At 41.1% G+C, this 26,675-nt stretch overlaps 1 protein-coding gene across 5 annotated transcripts in view; it reads left to right on the plus strand.

The window, feature by feature from the left end:
• The window catches only part of vps9d1 (VPS9 domain containing 1), a 98,444-nt gene that overhangs the window by 13,813 nt on the left and 57,956 nt on the right, over positions 1 to 26,675 (plus strand). For 4 of the 5 annotated variants that reach the window (XR_013576960.1, XM_078544539.1, XM_078544542.1 and 1 more), the window contains exons 6-11: positions 4,372 to 4,434; positions 6,147 to 6,199; positions 9,033 to 9,120; positions 9,562 to 9,647; positions 15,703 to 16,289; positions 20,953 to 21,082. Coding sequence is in view for 4 of the 5 variants with exons in the window: in XM_078544539.1 (XP_078400665.1) it covers positions 4,372 to 4,434; positions 6,147 to 6,199; positions 9,033 to 9,120; positions 9,562 to 9,647; positions 15,703 to 16,289; positions 20,953 to 21,082 (1,007 nt within the window). In the remaining variant the exon portion in view is untranslated. The remainder of the gene's footprint in view (positions 1 to 4,371; positions 4,435 to 6,146; positions 6,200 to 9,032; positions 9,121 to 9,561; positions 9,648 to 15,702; positions 16,290 to 20,952; positions 21,083 to 26,675) is intronic. The other variant, XM_078544540.1, reaches the window with a different exon arrangement.

Genomic DNA, 26,675 nt, shown 5'->3' on the forward strand with positions numbered 1-26,675 from the left:
ATGGTGAACTTGACACCTAACTCACTGTTAAGATCACTTTTGGTAGAGTTATTCAAATATCCCTGGTACTTATCAAGCAAGGAAGAAGATTTTAAATGAAAGATCCCCATCCCCAAGAGATGCTTTGATAATTTTACCCAAAGGATCATCCTGTTTTGAATGATAGAGATTTTTTTTTTAAATTCCACGACATTATGAAAATGTCAAACAAAGCTTTGGAACTATGCAATGCAGAGCTCTTATGTGCTGCTATGAATACCTTGGCCACAAATGGATTTATGTCAATTCAGATCTGTTGACTGTTTATATCTGCTGTACTGAGCTGGATTATGCCTGGGACTAAACTCAGAAATGTCTGAGCTGTAGGATGAATATCATCCCTGTGTCTTTGCAGTAAATGGTTGTTTTTATTCATTAATGGGATGTGGGCTTTGCAGGCTGGGCCAGCATTTATTGCCCATCCCTAGTTTCCCTTGAGAAGGTGGTGGTGAGCTGCCTTCTTGAACCGCTGCAGTCCATATGGTGTAGGTACACCCACAGTGCTGTTAGGAAGGGAGTTCCTGGTTTTTGACCCAGCGACAGTGAAGGAACAGCGATATATTTCCAAGCCAGGATGGTGAGTGACTTGGTAGGGAACTTCCATGTGGTGGTGTTCCCATCTATCTGCTGCCCTTGTCTTTCTAGATGGTAGTGGTCGTGGGTTTGGAAGGTACTGTCGAAGGAGCCTTGGTGAATTCCTGCAGTGCATCTTGTAGATGGTACACACTGCTGCTACTGTGCGTTGGTGGTAGAGGGAGTGAATGTCTATGGATGGGGTGCCAGTCAAGAAGGCTGCTTTGTCTTGGATGGTGTCAAGCTTCTTGAGTTTTGTGGGAGCTGCACTCATCCAGACAAGTGGGGAGTATTGCATTACAGTCTTGACTTGTGCGTTGTAGATGGTGGACACGCTTTTGGGAGTCAGGAGGTGGGTTACTCGTCACGGGATTCCTAGTCCCTGATCTGCTCTTGTGGCCACAGTATTTATTTGGCTAGTCTAGTTCAGTTTCTGGTCAATGGTAACCCCCAGGATGTTGATAGTGAGGGATTCAGTGATGGTAATGCCATTGAACGTCAAGGGGCAATAGTTAGATTCTCTCTTGTTGGAGATCGTCATTGCCTGGCACTTGTATGGCGCGACTGTTACTGCTAAGACAGTTTACAGCTTGATTGTAGCCAGATGCTGTCATAGTTTGCTTGCTTTTCAAAGCACTTTCTGATTAAATGAGCAAGCGAAGTAAAAGTTAAAAAATAAACTTTACTTCACATGCTGAAGCATGTAATTTGTTCTCTGTCATTTTATTTTACCTGTACACTTCAGCTAGTTTCTGTGTAGTGAGAAGGAGAGAGCAGTAGAGGAAAAGCGTGTTAAGTCTGCACTGCCTTTTCTCCTTGCATCTCATGATTTGCCTGGATCTGAGCCAGTTTTGAATTTGAGAGTTCATGTTGTTTAGTTTACAAACTAGATAACAAACATAACCAAATTTGCATTCACTGCCAACGTTTCCTTTTTGTAAATAAAATGCAGTATTAGAGGTATTTACAATCAGAAAATAATGCATTTATATCTTTATAATTATTTCCACAACATTTGAGTATTTGTATAAGGGTGGATTGATAGAAAACTTAAGTAGAAGCGTGAATCAGTCTAACAGTTGCACATTTTTGTGACGTAATTAATGCTGCAAATGGTGCTGTAACCTGGGCTTCATGTTCCAAGTCTATGTGTATTTGCCTTATGTCAATTATGATAAAAGGGAGGACACTATTAAATTTTAATCGTTTAAAAAAACTTTTAGAAAATAAATTAATGTTCACTATGCACCCATGGAACCATAGAAGTTAATGAACATGAAGAAGCCACTCAGTCCATTGTGATTGTGCCGACTCTTGGCTCCGGATGTTCAAAACTAGTCGCTCTGAGCTTTTGTCTCAACCACTTCATGTGCAGAGTATTCCACACACCAAAAATCCTATTCAAGTGAGTCCACATCAAGTGGAGAAGTAATTAGATTGCCTTTCTTAAAAAAGTGATTTGAAGCATGCTTTTTCATCAGTTTCTCAAGTAAAGTGTTGGTATACAATCTAAAGGGCAATGGATTAACTAACTGTTTGCAACCAGGGAAGTTAAAAATGATTTCAGAACTTTTATAACCTCATGATTTGCACATTTCAATGTGTTGCAGCCTGTGGTTTATTTTTATGCAGCCATTTGCAAAATTAAAAATCACATCTATTTTGTATGTTTTATTAGCCATCTGTTTGGTTATTGAATGAATTTACAGACATTTTTGGTTAATAAGGTAATCATTTAACTCGATGCTGTCTGATCATTAAAATGTTTTAAGTGACCTATTAGCATCTAATTAGAACAAGGCCCCATTCACTCTCAACCAGTTAAAAAATCCAAGTGGCTTTTTTTTAAAAGGATTAGAGAATAACGCTTTGCTGTTTGTTGACTAAGCAGGATCTCATTACATTGCAGCATTCCCCAGTAAGTATTTAGCATCTTCATTGTCAAACTTGCTTCAACCTGAGAGGATTCTTAGTTTGGTTTAATATGTGGTGCAAAAGCTAAAAGACCGTTTCTGCTCTATCTTTTCCTTTACATGATCATTGGGAGAGATTGAAAACATTCAGGTACAGTAAGTTCAGCAGTATAGTAGATGATTCCTGCTGAGTTTTTCCAGGTATTTTTGTTTTTGTTGTAGTAGATGATTTCAGTGTGTTTGTTAAGTCTACTTTTTTGCTATCAATAATTGGAACTACATTTTTCAGTTTCTATTATGCTAATTTGTATCACTTAACATTTTGATATATTTTTTGGAATCTGAAGTCTTGCCTCAATGTATATTATTGTTGGATTCCTGTTACAAAAACAATAAATTGTAAATAGTAACTTAATAAAATGGGGTTGGTGTTAACTAATTTTGTACCTTTTAGTCATAAATAGTTTAAGATGTACTACAATAGAATGGAAGATTAAGTCATCGACACTTGAAGGTCTTCCAGTGATCAGTTTAAAATCAGCAATGAGAGAGATTTAGGAGGACACTGGGTATTTTCTGGGTGAGTGGGGGAGAGGGAGGAAAAAGGAAAAGCTGAGAGTGTGAGTAAACTATTAAGAGACTGTGATGAGGATTGAAATTGTACAATAGGATTGATAATACTTTGCAATATTTTTAGAGCTACATAATATAAAGTAGGCATTTTTTTATGTATTACAAGATTAGACCACTAGTTGCCACTAAGGAAAAGTTTCCTTTTAGGGTGATTTAATGTTGCCTATTGAGCTTTCCTTCCATCCATAAGCATATACAGATATCTGCAGTGATTTGGCGCAGAGTCCCTTTCCTCATTGTATTGGTATTTAACTGCAATCAGTCCTGTTTAGATAATAAAGAAACTAGAGGTTTTTAAATTCATTCACAGGATATGAGCACGACTAGCTAGGCCAGCATTTATTGCTCATCCCTAGTTGCCCTTGAGAAGCTGGCGGTGAGCGGTCTCTTGAACCACTACAGCCCCACAGTTGAAGGCACCCCCACAGTTTTTTGCCATTATATTTCATTCGCTGTGAAGTGCTTAAGGATGTTCTTGGTTTGTAAAAGGTGCTATGTAATTACAAGTTCTTTCTTCATTTTAAAATATTTTCTTGACTTTGTTGCAGTGTTTGTACCCATGTTTGAAAAACTTATCTGCCTTGCTAGCTGAAATAACCCTTGCTGTATCATAAGCCTGTAGAAGATAACATTCAGGATAGGAGGTTGTCTGTACCTTTTGCATTTTTGCCCCGTTTCAGTCTCTCCAGTACATAGTATTGAATGGCTGGTGTTATTATTTCCCCCCTTATCCCTTCAATAAATAACTAGACATTTCCAATTTATTTCAATCTAATGGATGTAGTTTTCAAAAGTAATACTGGTAGGTGAGCTTTACAAAATTCAACAAAGGTGCATTGGATTAATTTGCATCTTTCAAAATGCTGTCATGCTAACTTCAAAAGTGGATTTGCATCATTCTGAACCCCAAAGCTAAAATTTGATAACAGATAGAAAAATCAATGGTGATGCATTGATTTTAATGAATTTGAGCAGTATCTTGCAGGACTTGAAAAAAACTGCTTCTCATAATTTGTTTTTAGATGGAACATGAGATGTAAGTATAGAGAAGCAGAACCCTGCAAACCTAGTAAGATAAAAGTGCAGCCACCTAATGTTTCCCTCATGGATGCAGTTACATTTCATTTCTGACTTGTCAAAATAGTAATCTCCTAAGCAAAGCAAAAACATTTTTTAATTGAATTTTCTTGTCAAAACTTGTTTTTATTTTCAGACATTGTCTCTTCAGCGGCAGATGATGGAGAACTTGATCATTGCACAGGCAAGACAGGCAGCAGTATCCTTTCATTATAGTGACATTCTTTAGGACAAACAAATACTGAAGGAATTTTAGTTTCTTCTGGTTTAATTTTAAGCTTATCTGGCAAATTGGTATCTAGGAATGTTGACAGTGCAACAGTAGGTTATGTTTTAGAATTTCCACTATAAATGTAATAACACTTGTATTTCCATGCATAGGTTAATTCACAGTTTAATCCAATGTCCTGCTGAAACCACTTAAACAAGAAAAACAACAAAAATGACCCCTGTATTAGAACTAAAAGTGATGGCAAATACAACATTTTGTACGTTTAGGTGTGATATGCATGATATTGAAGTAATTACTTGAGGCAAGCATTGCCAAAATGCTAGCAACAATTTCATTTTGTTTAAAGAATCTGGAATTCAAATATCTTAGTCCAGTAAAATTTTATCCTCATGTTTTGCCTTCAGCATTCATTCATTGTACAATTTAGAGGGGCAATCCATCTTGGTTCAACACTTACCTATCTAATCGTGACTAGACCATCTTCAGTAATGGCTTCTGATTCCACCCTGCACTATTACATCTGAAATCCCCCAACGATCTGTCCTTGGCCCCTTCCTATTCCACATCTACATGCTGTATGTTGGCAGCACCATCAAGGATATAGTGACATGAAGACAACAATGCCCAGCTCTACCACTCCTGTACCCTTCTTAAGCTCTTTGCCGACTCTCTTTTGTCAGTCTGCTTGTCTGACATCCTATCCTAGCTGAGCCAAAATGCCTTCCAGTTTAACATTGGAAAGGCCAAAGCCATTGTCTCCATCCCATGCCACACACTCCATACCCTCACCATACCTTTCCCTCGTAGCTGTCACTGGCCAACGTTAACTGTTCACAACCTCAGTTTTCTTTTTGACCCTAAGCTGAACTTCTGACTCAGTTTCATCTCTATTACAAAGACCACCTACTTCGATCTCTGTAACATCAGTCAATCACACCCCACCTTACCCCATTGCCTTTGTCATACCCAGACTTAACTATTCCAATCCTCTTCTGGGTGGCCTTCCGTCCTAGCCCTTCATAAACTTCAGCTCTCTCAAAACTCTGCCTTTATCCTAGCTCACGCCAAGTCCTGCTTGTCCATCACCCTTGTGCTCATAGATTTAACATTTGCTACCTGTATCCAAATTCTTCAAAATTCTTATCCTCAAGTTCAGATCACTTCATGGCCTTTCCCATCTCTATCTCTATCTCTGCACCGTTTTTCCAGCCCTAGTATTCACACTACGTTGGTAAGATTGTTCACTTCATGTGATTTTTTTTTAAATGTAGGAGTCACACAGGTGTGTGATAAAACACTTTTAGTGCTCAGTAAAGAGTCCTTTTATTGAGTACAGCAATGTGCAAATAGTGGTTTTATCTTGGTTCTGGGAGGTTGACCCTGCTTTGGAAAGGGTCAAACAATTGATTTCGGGCCTATGATAAGAAACCTGATCAGATGTGTAAACTTATCCACTCCTTTCTCAACACTCCTGCCTTTCAAAAAACCCTGGCAGTAATGTTTACAGTCTTAACTCCCGAGGTTAAACTAATTTGTTTTTGCTTTTAAGAAAAAGAGATAATAGTGCAATTTAAAGTGATGTTTATTCCTGTTCTTTCTGCATAGCCTTAAATATTCTGGGAACCCAGTAGTTGTAAAATGATAGAGCAAGCAAATATCCATAACAATGTACTGTACAGCTGCAAAGAAAGATGGAAGAACGGAGACTGAGACTTCAAGAAGAAGCCAACAGGTGATAAAACCCTAAAGTTGCAATATGTGTGATTTTTCCACCACGCCCCATAATTGCTCAACTAACATCCGCACTCTTTGTTCTGTTATTTTTTAAGAACCTTTTTTTGTCTAGAAAATTGGTTTAAATGTTATCGAAAATCCATTGGCAAGAGATCATAAATGGGGATGAGATGACCAATTTTAGCTCTTGGCAGATGGCAACTGTGTATAGGAATTGTTGTTTGTAGCTCAGCAGATGTTTACTGTTGGGCCTGAGTTGAATGCTGCAGGTCAGATACATGGCTGTTCCACTGGAAATTGGAAGCTGGCCGACTGCAGGGAAGTGAAGATTGGGGGGCCCAGTGGGTGCCTTCTGGGACTGAGAAAATGCAGTAATCTAATTCAGGGAGGGTGAGGGTCTTGCAGCTGAGGAAAGGGATGGAGACCCTGGCACAGCAGAGCCCAGACTTTCCTTATGGAGTCCTTGCTGTTCCAGATCCCACTAAGGAATTTGTTCTTTACTTAGAGGGTCTAGCTGGCTCCCCAACAGGCTCACCAGGCAGAATGGCTGTGGTAAACACCCCGTTTGGAAATGGGTTAAAATTCCCTCAAGGTCCCATTTACATCATGTGGGAGTAACAAGGAACCATTGGAGATTACTGAAAAGTGCTAATGTTTGAGGTAAACCTTTAATGTATTACTGATGATAAACCACTGCTGCTCTCTCTGCAGCTCTTCCCCACCCACCACAGGTCTCCTTGCTGGTGTGGTTCTGCTAGGAATCTGCCGGATTTCCTGTCTTCTCCACACGATCAGCAAGCTGCCTGCCATCACTCATTTAGCACTGGCTGGTCACTACTTTAATTTAAATGAGGCACAATTACCTAATTTGCTAATGTTGGTGATGGGGTGGATAATGTGATCACTCCATCCACCACCTCTTCAAAGGTTGTTCAAATTGAAAATTACCCCATAGATTGTGTAAAACTACATGTTTTTTTAAATCCTATGTAATCCTATCCATATTCTGTTCTTTCAATCTATTGGGTTGGTCATCTGTGTCAAAAGAGTACACTTTGGGCTTTGGATGTTCATGTAATTCTTACATGAAAGTCCATTTTAGTTTGTTTATTGAGCTGAACAGGGCATTTAATGAACAGTGCAGTGTCTGACTCAGGAAATGTTAGTTTGAATAATTAATTCAATGCCAAATCATGTATAGAAAGTGAAATAAAAAGAGGGAAAGAAAGTTGGGATTAGGAGATAGAGAGAAAAGAGACGTAAAGAAAAACATAAAAATACTTCTTATAAATCTGCAACAATTAAAATTTGAAGGAATAAAACTCTACATGTGTAAAAGTTAATTTTCAGTGTCAGAATCGTTGACTGGCAATGACCAGATTTTGGTGTAGGAATGACAGTGAGGCTACAACAACTTGTGTTTATATAGTGTCTTCAACATCGTGAAACATCCCAAGGCGTTTTACAGGAACATTATCAAACAAAATTTGAAATTGAAGCATGCATATAAGGGAATATTAGGACAGATAGCTAAAAGCTTGATCAAAGAGGTAGGTTTTAAGGAGCATCTTAAAGGACGGGAGGCAGAGAGGTTTGGGAAGGAGCTTCCAAAGTTTAGGGCCTAGGCAGTTGAAGGCATGGCCACGAATGCTGCATTGATTAAAATTGGGATGTGCAAAAGGCAAGAATTGGAGAGGCATCGAGATCTAGGAGGGTTGTACGACAGGAGGTGTGACCATGGAGGGCTTTGAAAACAAGAATAAGAATTTTATAATTTAGATGTTACTGGTCCAACAGCACCATAGTAAGTCAGCAAGCAAATTGGTAATGGGTGAACAGGACTTGGTGTGAGTTAGGGCTCGGGCAACAGAGTTTTGGATGAGCTCAAGTTTATGGAAGCTAACAGCTTTCACTGTTATTAAAGTAAATTGGACAGCAACTTCCCACAATCTCACATGCACAGGTAAAGGCAAAAATCAGGAAGTCGCTGAATTGCCCTGCTCCTCCACAAGCTTCACTATACTGATACCTTGTAGAGAGACTTTGCATTGAACAAATGGAATGTGCAAATTTGTTGTGCTTTCTTGATCAATGCATGCTAAACTTTATGAAATAAAGTTAGAGATTGTTCATTCTGGTGTAACTAAATATTTTAAGGGTGCGATAAGCCTTAGTCATTGCCAGTGAACTTCTTTGACACTGAAAATTAACTTTTACAAATGTGAAGTTTTATTCCTTCAAATTTTAATTGTTGCAGATTTATAAAAAGTAATTTATCTTTATCTTTTTGTCTCTTTTATCTCTATCTCCTAATCCCGACTTTCATTCCTTTTTATTTCTCTTTCTATACATGTTTTGGTGTTGTATTCATTATTCTAACTAACATTTCCTGATTAAGACTCTGCCCTGCTTATTTATGATTCTTCAATCTAATTGATTAATAAAATACACAGTTGTATGCCCTTTTTACACAGGTCCCAGATTCCCTGTGGATGATGCCACGTTGAAACAGTTTTCTAATTACAGTAAGTTCCATTGCAAAGCCCCATTGAAAGTCTGTAGGAAAGTGCAAGTGTTTGGCACTGAGTGTTCCACTCCTTTGTTTAGGGATCCTTGTAGCTTATTAACTAGTGCTGCAAAGAACTAAAAATACTAGTTTGCAGATGTTTTGAATCTTTTAAAAGTCTGCTCTTTTTGGATTTCTCCCCACACCTACACATACTCAGTTTAGTTGGTGAGAGTATAACTTCTTTCAAAGACTCTTGTGTAACAATGACTGTTTATAATGTAAACTGAGGTATTGCATCTAATGATTTTGATTCATTTTCAAGGAGGTTTTCAAACAGTGTTACACTGACCCCTGAAGAGGAGGAACAAAGAAATGTATACACAAGCATTTTAGAGTTTGAACAAGACCACGTAAGTACCAAAATAAAAATACCTCCTTCTGTTTAGATGTACAAAATAAGGGTTTCTATAATAGTGTTCCTTTAACGAATCAAAAAGAAAATCTTGTTTTCAAGGGTCAAGAGTAGTCCTGGCTGTCCAAAGTCCCTTCTGAAGACAACCTTATACATTTTACAACTTCAGAAATCACTGCATAAACAGTGAAGTAAAGTGATTCTTGTCCATATAATCACAATTCTATACAGGATGTGCAGGCACAATGGATTTTAAAGAAGCAAGCTTGGCTACTTGATTTTAATCAAGGCTTGAACAGTTCAGCAGACAACAGTTTGAGGACTTTGTTGTAAAGATATCTTTACCTCAATTGTATGTTAACAGCAATTGTACTGAGTGTCTTTTAATAAGCTATTCCACAACCAATGACAAATGTACTTTGATTCTTTTGTTTTGTAGGAGTGGCCTAAACAATGGAAAATTAAATTAAAATCACAACCTAATGACCATGTGCTGGTGGCTGGCCTTTTATCCCAAATACTGAGGTATTGATTTGTTTTTTTGGCCTGATATGGCACCCTTGAAGATGTTGGAAATGTTGCAGCTTTATAGCTAGTCGTTTTTTCTGCAATTGACTATAGAAGATGACAATTTATAATTTATTATTATAAATAGTCTTTGGCTGCAAGGTTACAGCCAGGTCTGGAAGAATAGATAATTTGAAGGACTCAGTAAATTATAAGTCCATAACTCAGCCTTGGTGTTCATGCTTCAACCTTTCAAACTATGATTTCACACCTTCAGTCACCCAGGCTTCATACAGCAAGGCAGTATGAAGCTCAGGTTGGTTGGTCATGCCTTATGCCAATTCCAGTTTCTATTTTGTTTTTGAGTAGTCCTGTTCTCAGGCAGACCACTAGATGGAGCACCACATAAACTCCACATGATCCTTTGAAAATGCCCATAAAATTTCTTTTGTTGCATGGAGAATTTGCAACAATTTTTTTTTTCAAACTGATTTTCACAGATGTGTTACAGCACGCACATTTTGAGTCAGCACGCTGCAGAAGTATTCTACATAAGCATAAGAATAAGAACAGGAGTAGGCCATTCGGCCCTTTGAGCCCACTTCGCCATTCAGTGAGATCATGGTTGATCTTCCACTTCAACACCATTTTCCTGCACTATCCCCATATCCCTCGATGTTTTTAATGTGTAGAAACCCATCAATCTCAGTCTTGAACATACTCAATGACTGAGCCTCCACAGCCCTTTGGGGCAGAAAATTCCATATATGATCTCTCCAAGTAACATTTGGTTTGAAAAATAGTTTTTGAACCTGTTATGGATACAGTGTAGCTGGGACAATGACAAGGGGGTTGTACTGAATCTTCCAAGTTTCACAGTTTGCCCTACCTCAAGGAGCTGTCATGTTAATGACCTCACTTTAAAAATACGTAGCAGTTGTGTCAGTGCAGACCGGTTTTTGGTGATGCCATGAAAGTGATTGTATTGATTAGTTGTATCTGGGGTAGAATTAGCTTTTTCTTATATAAAATGAAAACAGAAAATGCTGAAACACTTGGCAGGTCAAGCAGCACCCTTGAAGAAGGAATAAGAGAAAAACATCTCAGGTCAATAACCTTGATGAAAGGTCACTGGCCTGAAACATTGGGCAGAATTTTGCCCTCGGATGGCGGGCGGGCCCCACCGGCTCGGCGGCGGGCGGACAGCCGACCCCCCGCCACCGAAACGGGGCCCACCGCCATTTTGAGTGGGCGGGCCAGTTAACGCCCGCCCAGCGGCCTGCCCGACAGGAAGCGCTATGCATTTCCTGTGCGGGGGGGGGAGGGAATCCCCAGATGTCAAAGTGCGCTCTTTCACTCATGCGCACGAAAGAGCGCACTGCTCCCTGAGGCAAAGTCCTGACTCAGGGAGATTCGTGAGAGGTGAGTAAACTCTAAAAATAGATAAATATTAAAATTATTAACATGCCCCCCTCATATGACAATGTTAATAATAAACACTTAAAATTTATTACATTTTTAAAAAACAGACATGAAACTTCATCCCGCCAGTGGATGACGTTTCATGAATAATCTGGAGCCCGCTGGGGCTCCTGGCCTGCCCGCCAGCCTTAAGCTTGGACGGGCAAGTCTTTAATTATCTTAACTAGCCTGTCAATGGCCTCAATTGGCCATTGACAGGTCGGCAGGTGGACAGCTGATTTCGCTGTCCGCCCGCCTTCCTAAAAATTTAAAGGGACCGGGATGACATCAGGGATTCCTCCCAACGTCATCCTGCGTCATTTTCCCCTCGGTGAGCTGGCCCCGCCCCCAAATCACTGAGGGGAAAATCCTGGCCATTAACTCTGCCTCTCTCTCAGACAGCTGAGTATTTCCAGAATTTCGATTGTCATTTCAGATTCCCAGCATCTGCGGTATTTTGGTTTTATTTGGTTGTTGGAGGGCAATCATCTCAGCCCCAGGACATTGCTGCAGGAGTTCCTAAGAGCAGAGTTCCAGGCACAACTATCTTCAGCTGCTTCACCAATGACCTTCCTTCCATCATAAGGTCATAAGTGGGGGATGTTCACTGATGATTGCACGATGTTTAATATCATGCAGAACTCCCCAGATACTAAAGCAGTCCATGTCCATATGCAGCAAGATCTGGACAACATTCAGGCTTAGGCTGATAAGTGGCAAGAAACATTTGTGCCACACAAGTGCCAGGCAATGACCATCTCCACTTGACATTTAATGACATTACCATCACTAAATCCCATGCTATCAACACCCTCGGGGAATGTTACTATTGACCAGGATTTGAACTAGACCAGCCATATAAATACAAGGGGCTACATATTCTGTGTATTTTGAAATATCCCTTTAAATATCTGCCACTGCATCACTGTTGATCTATCCCTTAACTTAATTTGCCAGTTCACTTTAACTAGCTCTGCTTTAGGCCGTCATAATTGCCCTTATTTAAGTTTAAAATGCTAGTCTTGGAGCCACTCTTCTATCCCTCAAACTGAATTTAAAATTCACTGATATTATGATCTAGCAAAAGTCCCATTGGGTGAATTAAAGATGGTTCGGATTTCTTTTCTTTTCATTCCTGTACGCTTCCCTTTGCCTTTTCTTCCTTGCCACTCAGAGTACAGCAGCAACTGGGAACTATGTAAAAGCAGAATAGTTTAATATTGTTTCACCTCGAGTTGGTAAAACTACTCCAGTGCGACCTAATGCTTTCAGTAATGAGTGAGAAACCTGAATAGTGGCACCACCTGAAAAGAACACAATATTGATCTATTATTACCTTTAATTATATTTTTCAAAATATATTTTCTTCTGTGTGGTAGAAAATATTGACACATTTTTGAGGGCCTCCTTTCCTAATTTCAAAGAGATCGTAACAGCTGGCAAGGCAAAATGAATCTTTTTAAAAATTTTCAGACAAATAACGTGTCAATGAGTCACCGAATATCAAAAAATTGTGAAACCTGATTATTTCAAGGAACCTGCTGGAACTTCTTACAGTAACCGTGGGATCCTCTGGCACTCTCTTTTTAAAACGTAGGGCCGAATCTTCCAAGGGGTGGCAATCACCGCCGGATTGCCAGTCCGCTGCTACTTACTTACTTGCACCGAAGGTCCACAATTCTCGCCTGGACTTCTGAACTGGGCCTTCTCAGAACTGGGGAGCACACCTGTTCTGGGAGTCCTTCCTCATAATGCAGAAGCATCAGGGAAAGCCAAGCCATGCCCTCTTTTTAATGGCACTAGGTGCCGTATTCTGGCAGATTTAAAGGTCTCAAAGCCAGTTTTACAAGCTGTATGTAAAGTAAGTGGGTGAGGGGATATAGGGTGGCAGGTAAGTGGATGAGGGGGATAGGGTGGATTGGGAGGGTAGTTGGGTGGGTAGTAGGGTGGTCAGGGAGTGGTGGTCAGGGGGTATTCAGGGATGGGGTTTAGTCGGGGTTGGGGGTGTAGTCGGGTGGTCAGGGGGATGCTTGGGGGTTCGTGGGGTAGTCAAAGGGTCAGAAGGATAGTTGGTCAGGGGATAGTCAGGTGGGGTTGGGAGGGTAGTTGATGGGGGAGTTGGGTGGTTGGGAGGGGAGCCAGGTGATTGGAGAGGTATTTAGAGGATTGGGGGTAGTCAGGAGGTTGGAAGGGTGGTTGGGGGCCAGGAGGGTTTGGGGGTAGTAGTCGGGTAATCAGGGGGTAGTCGGGTGGTTGTAGTCATTGAGGGGGGGGTAGTTGGGATGTCAGAGCAGGAGTAGTCGGGTCCAGTGGGGGTCAGGGAGTCAGTAGTATAGTTAGCCAGGAGGTAGAACTGGTTCTAATCCTTCAAACTTTTCCTGGGTAACTATTATGCTAAGTGAGCCGGAATCATCCAGAGTCTCTGACTTTAAATTGGAATTTCGGAGGATTCCAGATGCAGAGTAATTGCCTATCGGAAGTTGAAATTTCCCAAGCAATTCCCACAGAGTCCTTGTGTTGAGGCTTCCAAGGGGTCTTTCAGCACATCTTCCGGGATACCTCCAGGATACAACCATCCAGGCACCAGAAGATCTGGGCCATAGTGAATATGTCAATTTGCAATCATATTTTCTGCAATATTATGAATCTTTCAGCTATCCTGTTGAATGGAATGGAATAACTTTCTTGCAATATTTTAGACACCTCCAAATGTATATAATAAATTATGCTTCAGTCCAAAATATTTTTTTTCAAATGTTTACTCTCCTGCCTTTGGCTCTTGCTCTGGTGCCGGCAGTCTCTAATATTTCAGCTAAGTGGCCATCTTTAACATGAGAGCCAAGATGGGGATTGTCAGCAAGGCTGACAATCATATATGCTATCAGAGGCAAGCCTGATCCTGTCTTCAACTCTCTCAAATTCATACATGCTTTCTTGTAAGAGTCACGCAATGCTGATTAGAACTAGAATGCCAAATAAAATTTCTCCTGTCTCGTCAAGTGGCTTTAAGGCTTATTAACGAATTTAATATGAGCTAGGGTTTGAGTCCATAAGTATATCTTTGTACCACACAAGGCATCAGCGGCGATCAGATAAAACAAACTAATTTACTTTTAAATAGTGTTTGTAAGCAATACTGCAAAACTAGACGACTTAATTTGCTGAACAAAGACTGCAAAACAAAAATCCTAAATACGTCGCTAGAAAATCATGGATGGAGGGATTTATTGTTTCAGTCTGCAAGCTTTTTTACTGTTTCCACAAAGATTTAAGTCGTGTTATTTTTTTATTTTTCTTTCATGGGATGTGGCAAGGCCAACATTTGTTGCCCATCCCTGATTGCCCTTGAGCCAAGTGGCTTGTTGGGCCATTTCAGAGGGCAGTTAATAGCCAACCATACTGCTGTGGATCTGGAGTCACATGTGGACCCAACCAGGTAAGGATGGCAGATTTCTTTCCCTAAAGGACATTAGTGAACTAGTTGGGTTTTTACAACAATCGATGATAGTTTCATGGTCACCATTACTGAGACTAGATCTCAATTCCAGATTGTATTAATTGAATTTAAATTCCACCAGCTGCCATGTTGGGATTTCAACCTGTGTCTCCAGCACATTAGCCCAGGCCTCTGGATTACTAGCCCAGTGGCATTACCACAATGCCATCATCTTCCCCTAGGTGTGGCTTACCCTGGTGTAATTTTGTGCAATTATTCGCTACTTTGCTCGCAAATGGTAGTCGTTAACTTTATAATTTTATTGAGTGATTGCCATGGACTGGCTCTACTCAGGAATTGACTGTAACTTGTTAACACTGCATGGTGTCACTCAACTTTTAAAACGTGAAACTACCTCCAATTTGCTGGAAGGCAATTCTTACAACAAGAATATTTAATTCTGCTCGGCATAGAAAGATTATTTATTGGTGGTTTGAAAACTCTGTCACTCGTGCCATTTACAAGAATGTTGTTGGATATTGATGAAAACGCTGATTTTTTTTTGAAGTTTCAGGATGACCCACTTTTGCCCATCTGTTCACTGGTGACTTTTTATAAGAGAACGTTCTCTGATTCAGATTTGTTCACACAAACTCATTTTCATATTGAAAACAAAATATCACTATAATGATGCCACAGAATTCTCTGCTTCTGGACTCTCTCTTGGGTTATTTCAACAAAATTACAACTCAAAAACCTAATCAACTTTTAGATATATTGGGGAATTATGCACTCACTCCACACAACTATTGTGGCTATGTGTTTTTGAGTATGTATTATTGAATCAATAATCACTGAGGGAACAAATGGATTTTGGAAGTTATGTAAATGGATGACTGAAAATTCAGCTATATTTCCGGTGCTAATGTAATTCATATGAAGTCAACTGTGATTTAATTTAAAGATTTTATAATTGTTTTTCATGTACATTTGAAAGGTCATTCACTGGAAGATTTTTGATTTTAATGTAGTTCTGAATAATAATCTGCAGGGTTCAGGATTTTGCAATGTGGGAATTATGCACTGAAGCCCTGAGCTTATATCAGGTATATATTTCTCCTCTCCTCATCAGTTGTGAATTAATTTTGTTTTTGCTCAATTTTTTCCATTCTCTAGCAGTTCAGAATATCCAATCACCCAATTACTGAAGAAACTGCAATGTCGGATCTACAGCAAGCTCTACCCTATTGTAAATAAACATTTTTCAGACCTGTCTAGTGTTAGTGAACTGGACGCAGGCTCTGCATTGTATACATCCCTTTCCCAGTATTCACTGAGGACAGATGTGACATCTTCATTCAACAAGGGAAGCCGGTTAAAGTCTTCCAAAAGTGCATGCTGCTTGGGATCTGTTCAAGATCACAAAATAAATCAAGGCGGATTAAGACACAGTTCCTCTGTTAGCTCGGTGGCATTCGCTGAATATCAAAATGCAAATTTGGATGTTAGTGAGCAGAGTGAACTGGCACAAAACGTTACAGATCAACAGATCATCTCAACAACTGTTACACCAGATCTGATGGCTGATAAAGACAGCCCCTTTGAAGATTTGGAACACTATGTGATGAAATTTGAGCAACAGCCAGGAAATATTATCGATAACCTGATGCAGGTGACAAACGCTGATCATCTTCACCAAATGGAAGATATTCCATTGCAAAATCATCTGAAGAATATTGTAACAGATGTACATAATTCAATAGGTAATGTACTAATTCCCTCCACAACTTTAGCTATAACTATTCTGTAGTTCCAGTACATGCTGTGTGGGGAAGAAATTTGCTGGTCAGAATGGGGAATGTTACTGTGAATTTTGCCATTAGGTAATACTGGCGGGCATTGATTTTTGAATTGTTACTAGTATAATACATCACAGAATTGTTATAGCACAGAAGGAAGCCATTTGGCCCATTGTGTCCTCACCAGCTCTCTGAATGAGCAATTCACTTACTGTAGTGCCATGCTCCTGCCTTCTCCCTATAATGCTGCACATTCTCCCTTTTCAGAAACCAGTAATTCCCTTTTGAGCACTTCAATTGAACCTGCCCCACCACACTCTCTGGTAGTGCATTGCAGACCTTGACCACTTGCTGCATGAAAAAGTCTTTCCTCATATCGCTTTTGCTTCCTTTAACAATTACGAACATACGAAGTAGGAGCAGAAGTAGACCATTTGGCCCCTTGAGTCTGCTCCACCATTCAGTAAGATCATGGCTGATCTGTTTGTGTTTTGAATTCCACATTCCCATCTACCCCCTATAACCTTTGATTCCCTTGTGTAATAAGAATCTATCTACCTCTGCCTTAAAAATATTCAATGACCCCCGCCTTCACGGCCTCCTGAGGCAGAGTGTTCTAAAGTCGCATGACCTTCTGAGAGAAAAAAATTCTCCTCATCTCTGTCCTAAAAGGGCGACTCCTAATTTTAAAACAGTGTCCCCTAGTTCTGGACATGAGGCAACATCCTTTCCACATCCATCTTGTCAAAGCCATTCAGGATCAGGATCACCCCTCTTTTTTTTTTATTCGTTCATGGGATGTGGGTGTTGCTGGCTGGGCCAGCATTTATTGCCCATCCCTAATTTCCCTTGTTCAAAGGGCATTTGAGAGTCAACCATATATCTGTGGGTATGGAGTCATATAAGGACAGTAGATTTCCTTCCCTAAAGGGCCTTCTCATTCTCGATCCTTTCACGTGTGGGAACAGTTTCTCCCTATCTACTTTGACCACCCCTCGTGATTATGAATACCTCTATCAAATCTCTTCTGAGCCACCTTTTCTCTAAGGAAAACAGTACTAACTTTTCCAATCTGTCATCATAACTGAAGTTCCTCATCTCTGGGACAATTATTGTGAATCAAGGTTTATATCAGTTTTATAATCTATAATTTAGTTTGAATATACTACAAGATTTGATTTTTAACTGCTTCTGGCAGAAAGCAGCTATAGTTAAGATTAGACCAGTCACTTATTCCTTTTGATCTTTCTGCTGTGTCCTGATTTTATACTGAGTTACTCCCTGCTCTTGCTCATTGTGCTTGGAGCCTTCTACCTTGTGCCCAGTACCTTACCCAACTGCACCCTCTCCTTCTCCTCCCCCACTTACAGTCGGGGACCATTCTTATGGGCTCTAACTTCACTTGAGAGCTGACAACACATAATCTGCCGTTGGAGATGCCACTTTTACAATAAATCAGAAAACTGAGGCTTCATCTTCCCTGTCATAAAAAATCCAATGGCAGTATTCAGAGAAGAACAGGGGACTTCTATTATTCATCACCCAATAGAATAATTTCAGGTTGTTAGACCTCGCTGCATGAAAGTTGCCTGTCAAGTTTTGTTATGACGTGACAGATGATGTGTACCAGGCAGACCAAATCCACAAGGGAAACTTGGCCACACTATCACAAGGGTTTTGCAATTTGTATTTATTACGAGAAGATGTGTGCACTGAATTCAGAAGTAATGAGTCCACCAAGACCTTTAGAGATTTTCAAAATTAATTAAAATACTTATTAACAAAATAAAATATTTCAAGCACATACACAAGACTACAATTACTCACTACTATTACAAATCCTAAAATTTCTAATTAACCTGACTCCAGGTTACACACCCCCTTTAAGGTAACAGTCCAAAATAGATTTTAGACTTTTAAAAAAAAACCCAGCAAGTTAACACAGTACCTGCTTGACAGTGGAATTCCAAATGGCTTTCTCCAACTTTAGTTACTGAACACAGCAGACTTATGCACAAATGACTGGAGGATGCTTCAAGGCAATTTCACACACTCCTGTTAGATCTTACATGACCCCCAACATAGCCTTTCATTCTCCTTTATATATGTTTCTCTCTCATTAATATGTAAATTCCAGTGTTTCATACGTCTTTGGAATTGTACCTTTCCCATAATATAAAAACTTGTTGCCAATATTGTCAGTAACCTTTGGGGAAACTAAACATACTCCTTAGCCTTGTTTATCTGGCTAGTTGTAAACAGACAGTTGTAAACTGATGAAGAGTCATACGGACTCGAAACGTCAACTGTATCCCTCTCCGCAGATGCTGTCAGACCTGCTGAGTTTTTCCAGCTATTTTTATTTTGTAATATGGATGGATATAAGTTTGCTGCAAATTAAGTAAGGAAGATAAGATTTTTAAGTTAGAGTCTGATTTTTCTAATGTTATGGGGACATGCATGAGTACTGAGGCCCTAGCAGGGAATGGGCAATGAGAGAATATTAAAATGTTTTAGATGAACTCGATGTAAATTTACTCCAACTTTGATTTTATGCTGCAAGTTTAGTAATTCTTCATGAATGTTGTGTGCTGCATTATAACATCAGTTAGAATGGAAATGTGTTTTCTTTATCTTAAAAGTAAACTTCTTATTTAAATTACAAGAAACAGGGTTTAAAGAGGGGAGTTTTTGATGTGAAAATGGTAACAAAAGTCAGGCTTGATGGTGCTGTTGGTCTGCCAGATACAAGTTGGGTGCTCTGAAGAAACACTCAAATGACATAAATTATATGGGAAACAAAACTAGCCACTAGGTGTCAGTGTGCTTTTAACTATAAGGATTGAAGTAAAGTTCTCACCAAAATTATATTTCACAAGATAAATCTGAACAAAGAAGGTCATTCCAACCACTGCAACCCATTCATTCAAAAAGACTTCACACGTATTCCTCTCTCACTTCATCGTCTAGTTGTTTCTCAAATGATTCCAGGATTTTCACTTGCATATTACAATCCTGATCACTCTCTTGTGAAGGATTTCCTGATTTGAGTCCAAAATTTATCTTTTATATTGATTGAACCTGCTTCCTTTGTGCCACTTGCAAGTTTGGTTTAAAGTAATTTTCTGGATTTACTTTCTCTGTGCTGTTTACTATCTTAGTATCACTCTAAAATCACCTGTCAGTTGCCTTCTTTCTAGTCTGTATTGCCCAAGTTTCTTCAGCCTTTTTTCATCGCTCAGTCCTCAGATTTAGGGATCAGCCTCATAACTCTTCTCTGAACTGTGTCAAGGGATTAAAGATCTGATTTGGTGACCAGCATTAGACATGGTAAGCAAGGTGATCTGATCACAGCATTGTCTGCAGTTTGAGTATGATTTCACATAGCTTGTACTATATTGGTTTGACTATACAGTTCAGCATTCTTTATGCTTTATGGTTGGAAAAATTGTGCACTGAGTCTGTTATGAGCTTTTCCTTCAACTGAATCTTTACTTGGGCAACACTGAGTATTTGTGCTGTCTGTTTTATTCTTCCTATTGCATTCTGTTACACTGGCCTGTGTTAATACTCCATATTTCATAACTCATGAATTGCAGCCAATTTGTGCACAATGTGAAAGTGCAGGTGGCGATTTGCTTTAATGTCTCATTAAATACAACATTTCATATTGTGAAGCACTACCCCAGTACCATACTGGAGTGTCTAGATTATGTTCTTCAACCTCTGGTCTCTGGTTTGAACCCATAGTACTCCAATATTGCAATTGAAATTTTCTTGGATAAGAAATACTGGTCCACTTAATTTGACAACCCTTGATCTGGAAGCAATACCAACAAGAAGGAAATTTAAAAAGAAGCATATATGAACGAGTGCTATAAGCAGAGGAGCTGGAGGGTGAAGGCACAGATGCAGACACAAAGAGAAAGCAGACACAGACAGAAAGAGGAATACAGAGAATTCTTGTGAGGCGAAGTAGTAAATAACTCAGGAAGAGTTCAGTTTTTCTGCTTGACAGAAAAAGAGACAGGAACTCTTGGAGGTCTAAAACCTGGAATAGCTTGGAGGTACTAATGAGCTGGGTGTTTTCCTAGAAGTGGCCAAACCTTGAATCAGGTGTTATTGGTTGGTCGGTTGAAAAGGAACCGTGGAAAGCTACACCATCAGGATTGTTAGAGAGAAAAAAGAGAAAGCTCAAAGAAGTGTGCCTCGCTGATGACTTTCATACTCATGAAACTCAGAGGTGAAGGCTGTAGTTGGATTAGACCCCTTATGTTGTGTGAATAAAGAACACCATATTGTGGAATGGTGTAGCTACGTAGTGCCACATGTCTGCGGGAAATGATGTGAATGACTATGGCTGTATAAGACACATTTGTGTTGTATTTCGAGTGAAATTTACCTTTTTATTTGAAGTATCATTTGCCCGTTAATTCATTCATGTTAAAGTAAATCACAAAACTTGAAACTTGTTGGTATTTTTTTCATTTGGGGATCTTTCAGTGAATTTGGTTATTTTGATTTACCACCCCTTCCATGGGGATCGTAACAATGGTATGAATAAGCAACTCAGAATGCTTAAAATTGCATATAAACCAGATATTGTCTGCTGTTTTACTTTTTACAGACAGGTTACTGTCCTTGTGTATTCTGGCTTTTGAACCTCTCAACACTGCTGCTGGAAAAGACCAGTGTTTGGCCAGCATTGAGGAGACTTTGTTCCGGCCTATCTGGATGTTCCTTTTGACTCTGTTTAGGTATTGTATTACATGTAAATCTTAAAATGAATGGAAATTTGAATTTTTAATTTGGGGGAAAAATACATTTTTGAAAGCAGAAGAAAGCAAATGTTATGGTGTAGTTCTTTAAGTTGAGCTCCATTGTGGTGACAGAAATTGTTTTCTTGTAAAATACCGTGTACTGTAATATCTGTTCAAGTTCAAAAATGATTGTGACTTTTTTCAACAAAGAAAAGTAGCATATACCTATCATCAAAAATGGTAACAGTATATACAGGATTTCATAGTTCAACTCTTGAGTTTAAAATCTAAGTGTTCACGGTTTGCCCCGTTACTGGTGACCATGCATCAGCTGCTTCAGCTACACACTTTGCAATCCCTTCCCTAAATCTTCCCACCTCATTGTCCTCCTTTGGCATCTACTTTAAAACCCACCTAATTCTCAAGTTTTGGTCACCCTGCCTGATTTTTGCCCTGTGTCTGTTTTCCCTGCATTTCTATGAAGCACCATTGGTACATTTTTCTACATTTAAGGCACTATCTCTAAATGCAAGATGGTAATGAGAAAGAGAATGAGGAATACATATAATTACCAGATTCTTTGGCATGGATGGAATTTAACACCCATTCCGCAAGGCGAGTTGGAGACTTGGGGACGAGGTTTAATTGGATGGGAGGGTGCCAGGTGGGGACCCCGCTGCCTTCACGTCTCTGCCCCGCTTAAATCCAGGGGGGCAGGGAAGGCTCGTGGATGGCTATCCCAACCCACCAGCAATTAATGCCCACTTAAGGGCCTCATACTCCGCTACTGGAATTCAACCAGCAGAGGGCAGGGCAGTCACCATGCAAGGAGCCTGAAAAGCAAACCTTGTTGTGTTTGCTTGCGGGCTCCCGAGGGGGCCCCTCATTGTCAGGCACTCGGATGCCTGATTGAGGCACCTGGCATTGGGAAGGGTGGGGGGGCCAGCTGAGAGCCAACCCCTGCGTTTGCTGCCAATCTCTGCTCTTCCATGACCCCTGCCTAGCGACCCCATCCCACCCTCACTCACCTGTGGCCTGGGTTCCTCGCTAATCCTGGGCCTCCAGTGGGTGCATTACCAGCAGCTACCACCATTCCCTTAGTGCCATTACCGGCCTCCGATTGGCCAGCTGCTCTCAGAGGGGTGGGATTTCCACCGCAGGGTTGATGATCCCATGGATGGCCTACCACTAGGACTTAATATGGCAGGCTGTCCCCAAAGGAGGTGACTGGGGCCCTTGTCAGCTGTTCAGCCGGGGGTTGGGGGGTGTGCGGGTGAGATCCTTGTCGCCTGGATTAATTCTGCTCTACATGTGCTCGACGACATTTAAATTTCAGGGTTTGTCATGTCAACTACTTTCAAACACTTGTGATTTCCTCTTCACCTAAAATAAATAAGAGGAAAAAATGTTAGCAGATTCTTCTCAAAATGAACTCCACATTTTCAGTGTAATGAAATAGACTTTTAGCCATTGGGTGCTGCACACCCAACATACCCACTCATCTAAAGGAGCTGTGTACACTGCAATGTAAGAGTCATTGGACCATTCATTGTTCTAATATTCCTTTTCTTCTGTGGTGTTACAGGCATGTATTGATAAATAATGCTTGTGATTTGTACATTGAAGGGAAAGCCAGCATTTGTTACCCATTAGCAAAAGCAAAACACTGCAGATGCTGGAAATCTGAAATGCAGATAGAAATGCTGGAAATACACAGCAGGTCGGGCAGCATCCGTGGAGAGAACCAGAGTTAATGTTTCAGGTCAATGACCCTTCTGATGTTTCTGTCCACAGATGCTGCCTGACCTGCTGAGTATTTCCAGCATTTTCTGTCTTTATTTGTTGCCCACCCTCTAGTTGCTTTTGACAAGGCAGTGATAAAAGCTTTTCTTCAACCATCAGTGTCAGTGTGGTTAAAGTTCCAGGATTTTGGCCCAGCATTGATGAAGCTCTGAGATAGGAAGTTGGGATTTGTGCGACTTGGAGTGGGACTTGGAGATGATGGTGTTGCTCTTGTCGTTCTAGGTGTGGAGTTCGCAGGCTTGGAAGGTGTTGCTGAAGCACCCTTTACAAGTTGCTGCATTTCATGCTGTAAATAGTACACATTGAAACTACAGTGTGCTGCTGATAAAAGGGATGACTATTTAGGCTAGTGAGCAAAGCGTCAATCAGGAGAGATGGTGGCATAGTGGTAATGTTGCTGGCCTAGTAATCCAGAGACCGAGGCTAATGCTTTGAGGACGTGGATTCAAATCCCATCATGGCAGCTGGAATTTGAATTCAGTTAATAAATCTGGAAGTAAAAGCCAATCTCAGTCATGGTGACCATGAAATTATTATTGATTGTCATAAAAATCTATCTGGTTCACTTATGCCCCTGAGGGAAGGAAATCTGCTATCCTTACCTGGTCTGGCCCACAGGTAACTCCAGACCCACAGCTATGTGGTTGATTCTTAACTGTCCTGTGAAATGGCCTCGCAAGCCACTCAGTTCAAGGGCAATTAGGGTTGGGCAATAAACGCTGGCCTTAACAGTGGCGCCCACATCCTGTGAAAGAATAAACAAAAGCAGATTTTCTTGGAAGTTTTTGGCAGGAAATTTGGTGACTCAGCTATCGTGCCCTTAGAAGAAAACATGCCCCTTCTTGAGGCACACCACCTTCCAATAAAAATGCAAATATTTATGTTCATACTTCAAAGCTGAAGGATCTAGTAGTCGTGTCCACATATTCTGGGCTTGTTGACCTCCAGTCTAGTCGATTACTATTATGGGAAGTGTCTAGTGGACTGCATTCTACTTTGAATTCCAAATGGAGTTTCTTATGAATCACAAACAAGGTTGATTAATTGACCATCTCTGTGTGCAGTATTCAGATGTATTTTTGTGACTTGGAAACAAGCATTTTTTTTATTCATTCACAGGATGTGGGCTCCGCTGGCTAGGTCAGCATTTAATGCCTAGTTGCCCTTGGGAAGGTGGTAGTGAGCTGCCTTCTTGAACCGCTTCAGCCCATGTGGTGTAGGTACACCCACAGTGCTGTTAGGAATGGAGTTCCAGGATTTTGATCTAGCGACAGTGAAGGAAAGGCAATATATTTCCAAGTCAGGATGGTGAGTTACTTGAGGGGAACTTCCAGGTGGTGGTGTTCCCATCTATCTGCTGCCCTTGTCCTTCTAGATGGTAGTGGCCGTGGGTTTGGAAGATGCTGTCGAAGGAGCCTTGATGAATTTCTGAAGTGTACCTTGTAGATGGTACACACTGCTGCTACTGTACGTCGGTGGTGGAGGAAGTGAATGTTTATGGATGTGGTGCCAATCGAACGGGCTGCTTTGTCCTGGACGGTGTCAAGCTTCTTGAGTATTGAGGGAGCTGCACTCATCCAGGCAAGTGGGGAGTATTCCATCACACTCCTGACTTGTGCCTTGTAGATGTTGGGCAGGCTTTGGGGAGTCAGGGGGTGAGTTACATGTCACAGGATTCCTAGCCTCTGACCTGCCCCTGTAGCAACAGTATTTATATGGCTAGTCCAGTTCAGTTTCTGGTCAATGGTAACCCCCAGGATGTTGATAGTGGGGCATTCAGTGATGGTAATGCCATTAAACATCAAGGGGCGATGGTTATATTCTCTCTTGCTGGAGATTGTCATTGCCTGACACTTGTGTGGCATGAATGTTTCTTGCCACTTGTCAGACAAATCCTGGATGTTGTCCTGGTCTTGCTGCATTTGGATCTGGATTGCTTCAGTATCTGAGGAATCACAAATGGTGCTGAACATTGTGCAATCATCAGCGAACATCCCCACTTCTGACCTTATAATGGAAGGAAAGTCTTTGATGAAGCAGCTGAAGATGGTTGGGTCAAGGACACTACCCTGAGGAATTCCTGCAGTGATGCCCTGGAGCTGAGATGACTGACCGCCAACAACCACAACCATCTTCCTTTGTGCTAGGTGTGACTAAAACCAGTAGAGAGTTTTCCTGCTGATTCCCATTGACTCCAGTCTTGCTGGGGCTCCTTGATGCCACACACTGTCAAATGCGACCTTGATGTCAAAGGCAGTCACTCTCACCTCACCTCAGGAGTTCAGCTGTTTTGTCCATGTTTGAACCAAGGCTGTAATGAGGTCAGGAGCTGAGTGGCCCTGGCGGAACCCAAACTGGGCATCAGTGAGCAGGTATTGTTAAGCAAGTGCCGCTTGATAGCACTGTTGATGACCCCTTCCATTACCTTACTGATGATTGAGAGTAGACTGACTGGGAATTGGCCGGGTTGGATTTGTCCTACTTTTTGTGTACACAACATACCTGGGCAATTTTCCACATAGCCGGGTAGATGCCAGTGTTGCAACTGTACTGGAACAGCTTGGCTAGGGGCATGGCAAGTTCTGGAGCACAAGTCTTCAGTACAATTGCCGGAATATTGACAGGGCCCATAGCCTTTGCAGTGTCCAGTGCCTTCAGCCATTTCTTGATATCACGTGGAGTGAATTGAATTGGCTGTGATGCTGGGGACTTCCTGAGGAGGCTGGGATGGATCATCCACTCGGCACTTCTGGCTGAAGATTGTAGCAAATACTTCTGCCTTATTTTTTACACTGATGTGCTGGGCTCCCCCATCATTGAGGATGGGGATATTTGTGGAACCTACTCCTCTAGTGAGTTGTTTAATTGTCCACCACCATTCACAACTGGATGTGGCAGGACTGCAGAGCTTAGATCTGATCCATTAATTGTGGGATCGCTTAGCTCTGTCCATCACTTGCTGCTTATCTGTTTGGCATGCAAGTATTCCTGTGTTATAGCTTCACCAGGTTGACACCTCATTTTTAGGTGTGCCTGGTGTAGCTCATGGCATGCCCTCCTACACTCTTCATTGAACCAGGGTTGATCCCCTAGTTTGACGGTATTGGTAGAGTCGGGGATATGCCGGGCCATGAGTTTCAGATGGTGTTCGAGTACAATCCTGCTGCTTCCAATGGCCCACAGCGCCTCATGGATGCCCAGTCTTGAGTTGCTAGATTTGTTCAAAATCTATCCCATTTAGCATGGCTGTAGTGCCACACAACACGATGGAGGGTATCCTCAATGTGAAAGCGAGACTTTGTCTCCACAATGACTGTGTGGGGGTCACTCCTACCGATACTGTCATGGACAGATGCATCTGTGGCAGGCAGGTCGGTGAGAATGAGGTCAAGTATGTTTTTCCCTCTTGTTGGTTCCTTCACCACCTGCTGCAGACCCAGTCTAGCAGCTATGTTAATTAAGACTCTGCCAGCTCGGTCAGTAGTGGTGCTACCGAGCCTCTCTTGGTGGTGGACATTGAAGTCCTCCACCCAGAGTACATTCTGCACCCTTGCCACCCTCAGTGCTTCCTCCAAGTGGTGTTCCACATGGAGGAGCACTGATTCGTCAGCTGAGGGAAGACAGTACATGGCAATCAGCAGGAGGTTTCCTTGCCCATGTTTGACCTGATGCCATGAGACTTCATGGGGTCCAGGGTCAATGTTGAGACTCCCAGTACAACTCCCTCCTGACTATACCACTGTGCCGACACCTCTGCTGGGTCTATCCTGCCGGTGGGACGGTGATG

Source organism: Cetorhinus maximus, chromosome 6, assembly GCF_964194155.1.
Source record: "Cetorhinus maximus chromosome 6, sCetMax3.hap1.1, whole genome shotgun sequence".
Classification (NCBI taxonomy): Eukaryota; Metazoa; Chordata; class Chondrichthyes; order Lamniformes; family Cetorhinidae; genus Cetorhinus; species Cetorhinus maximus.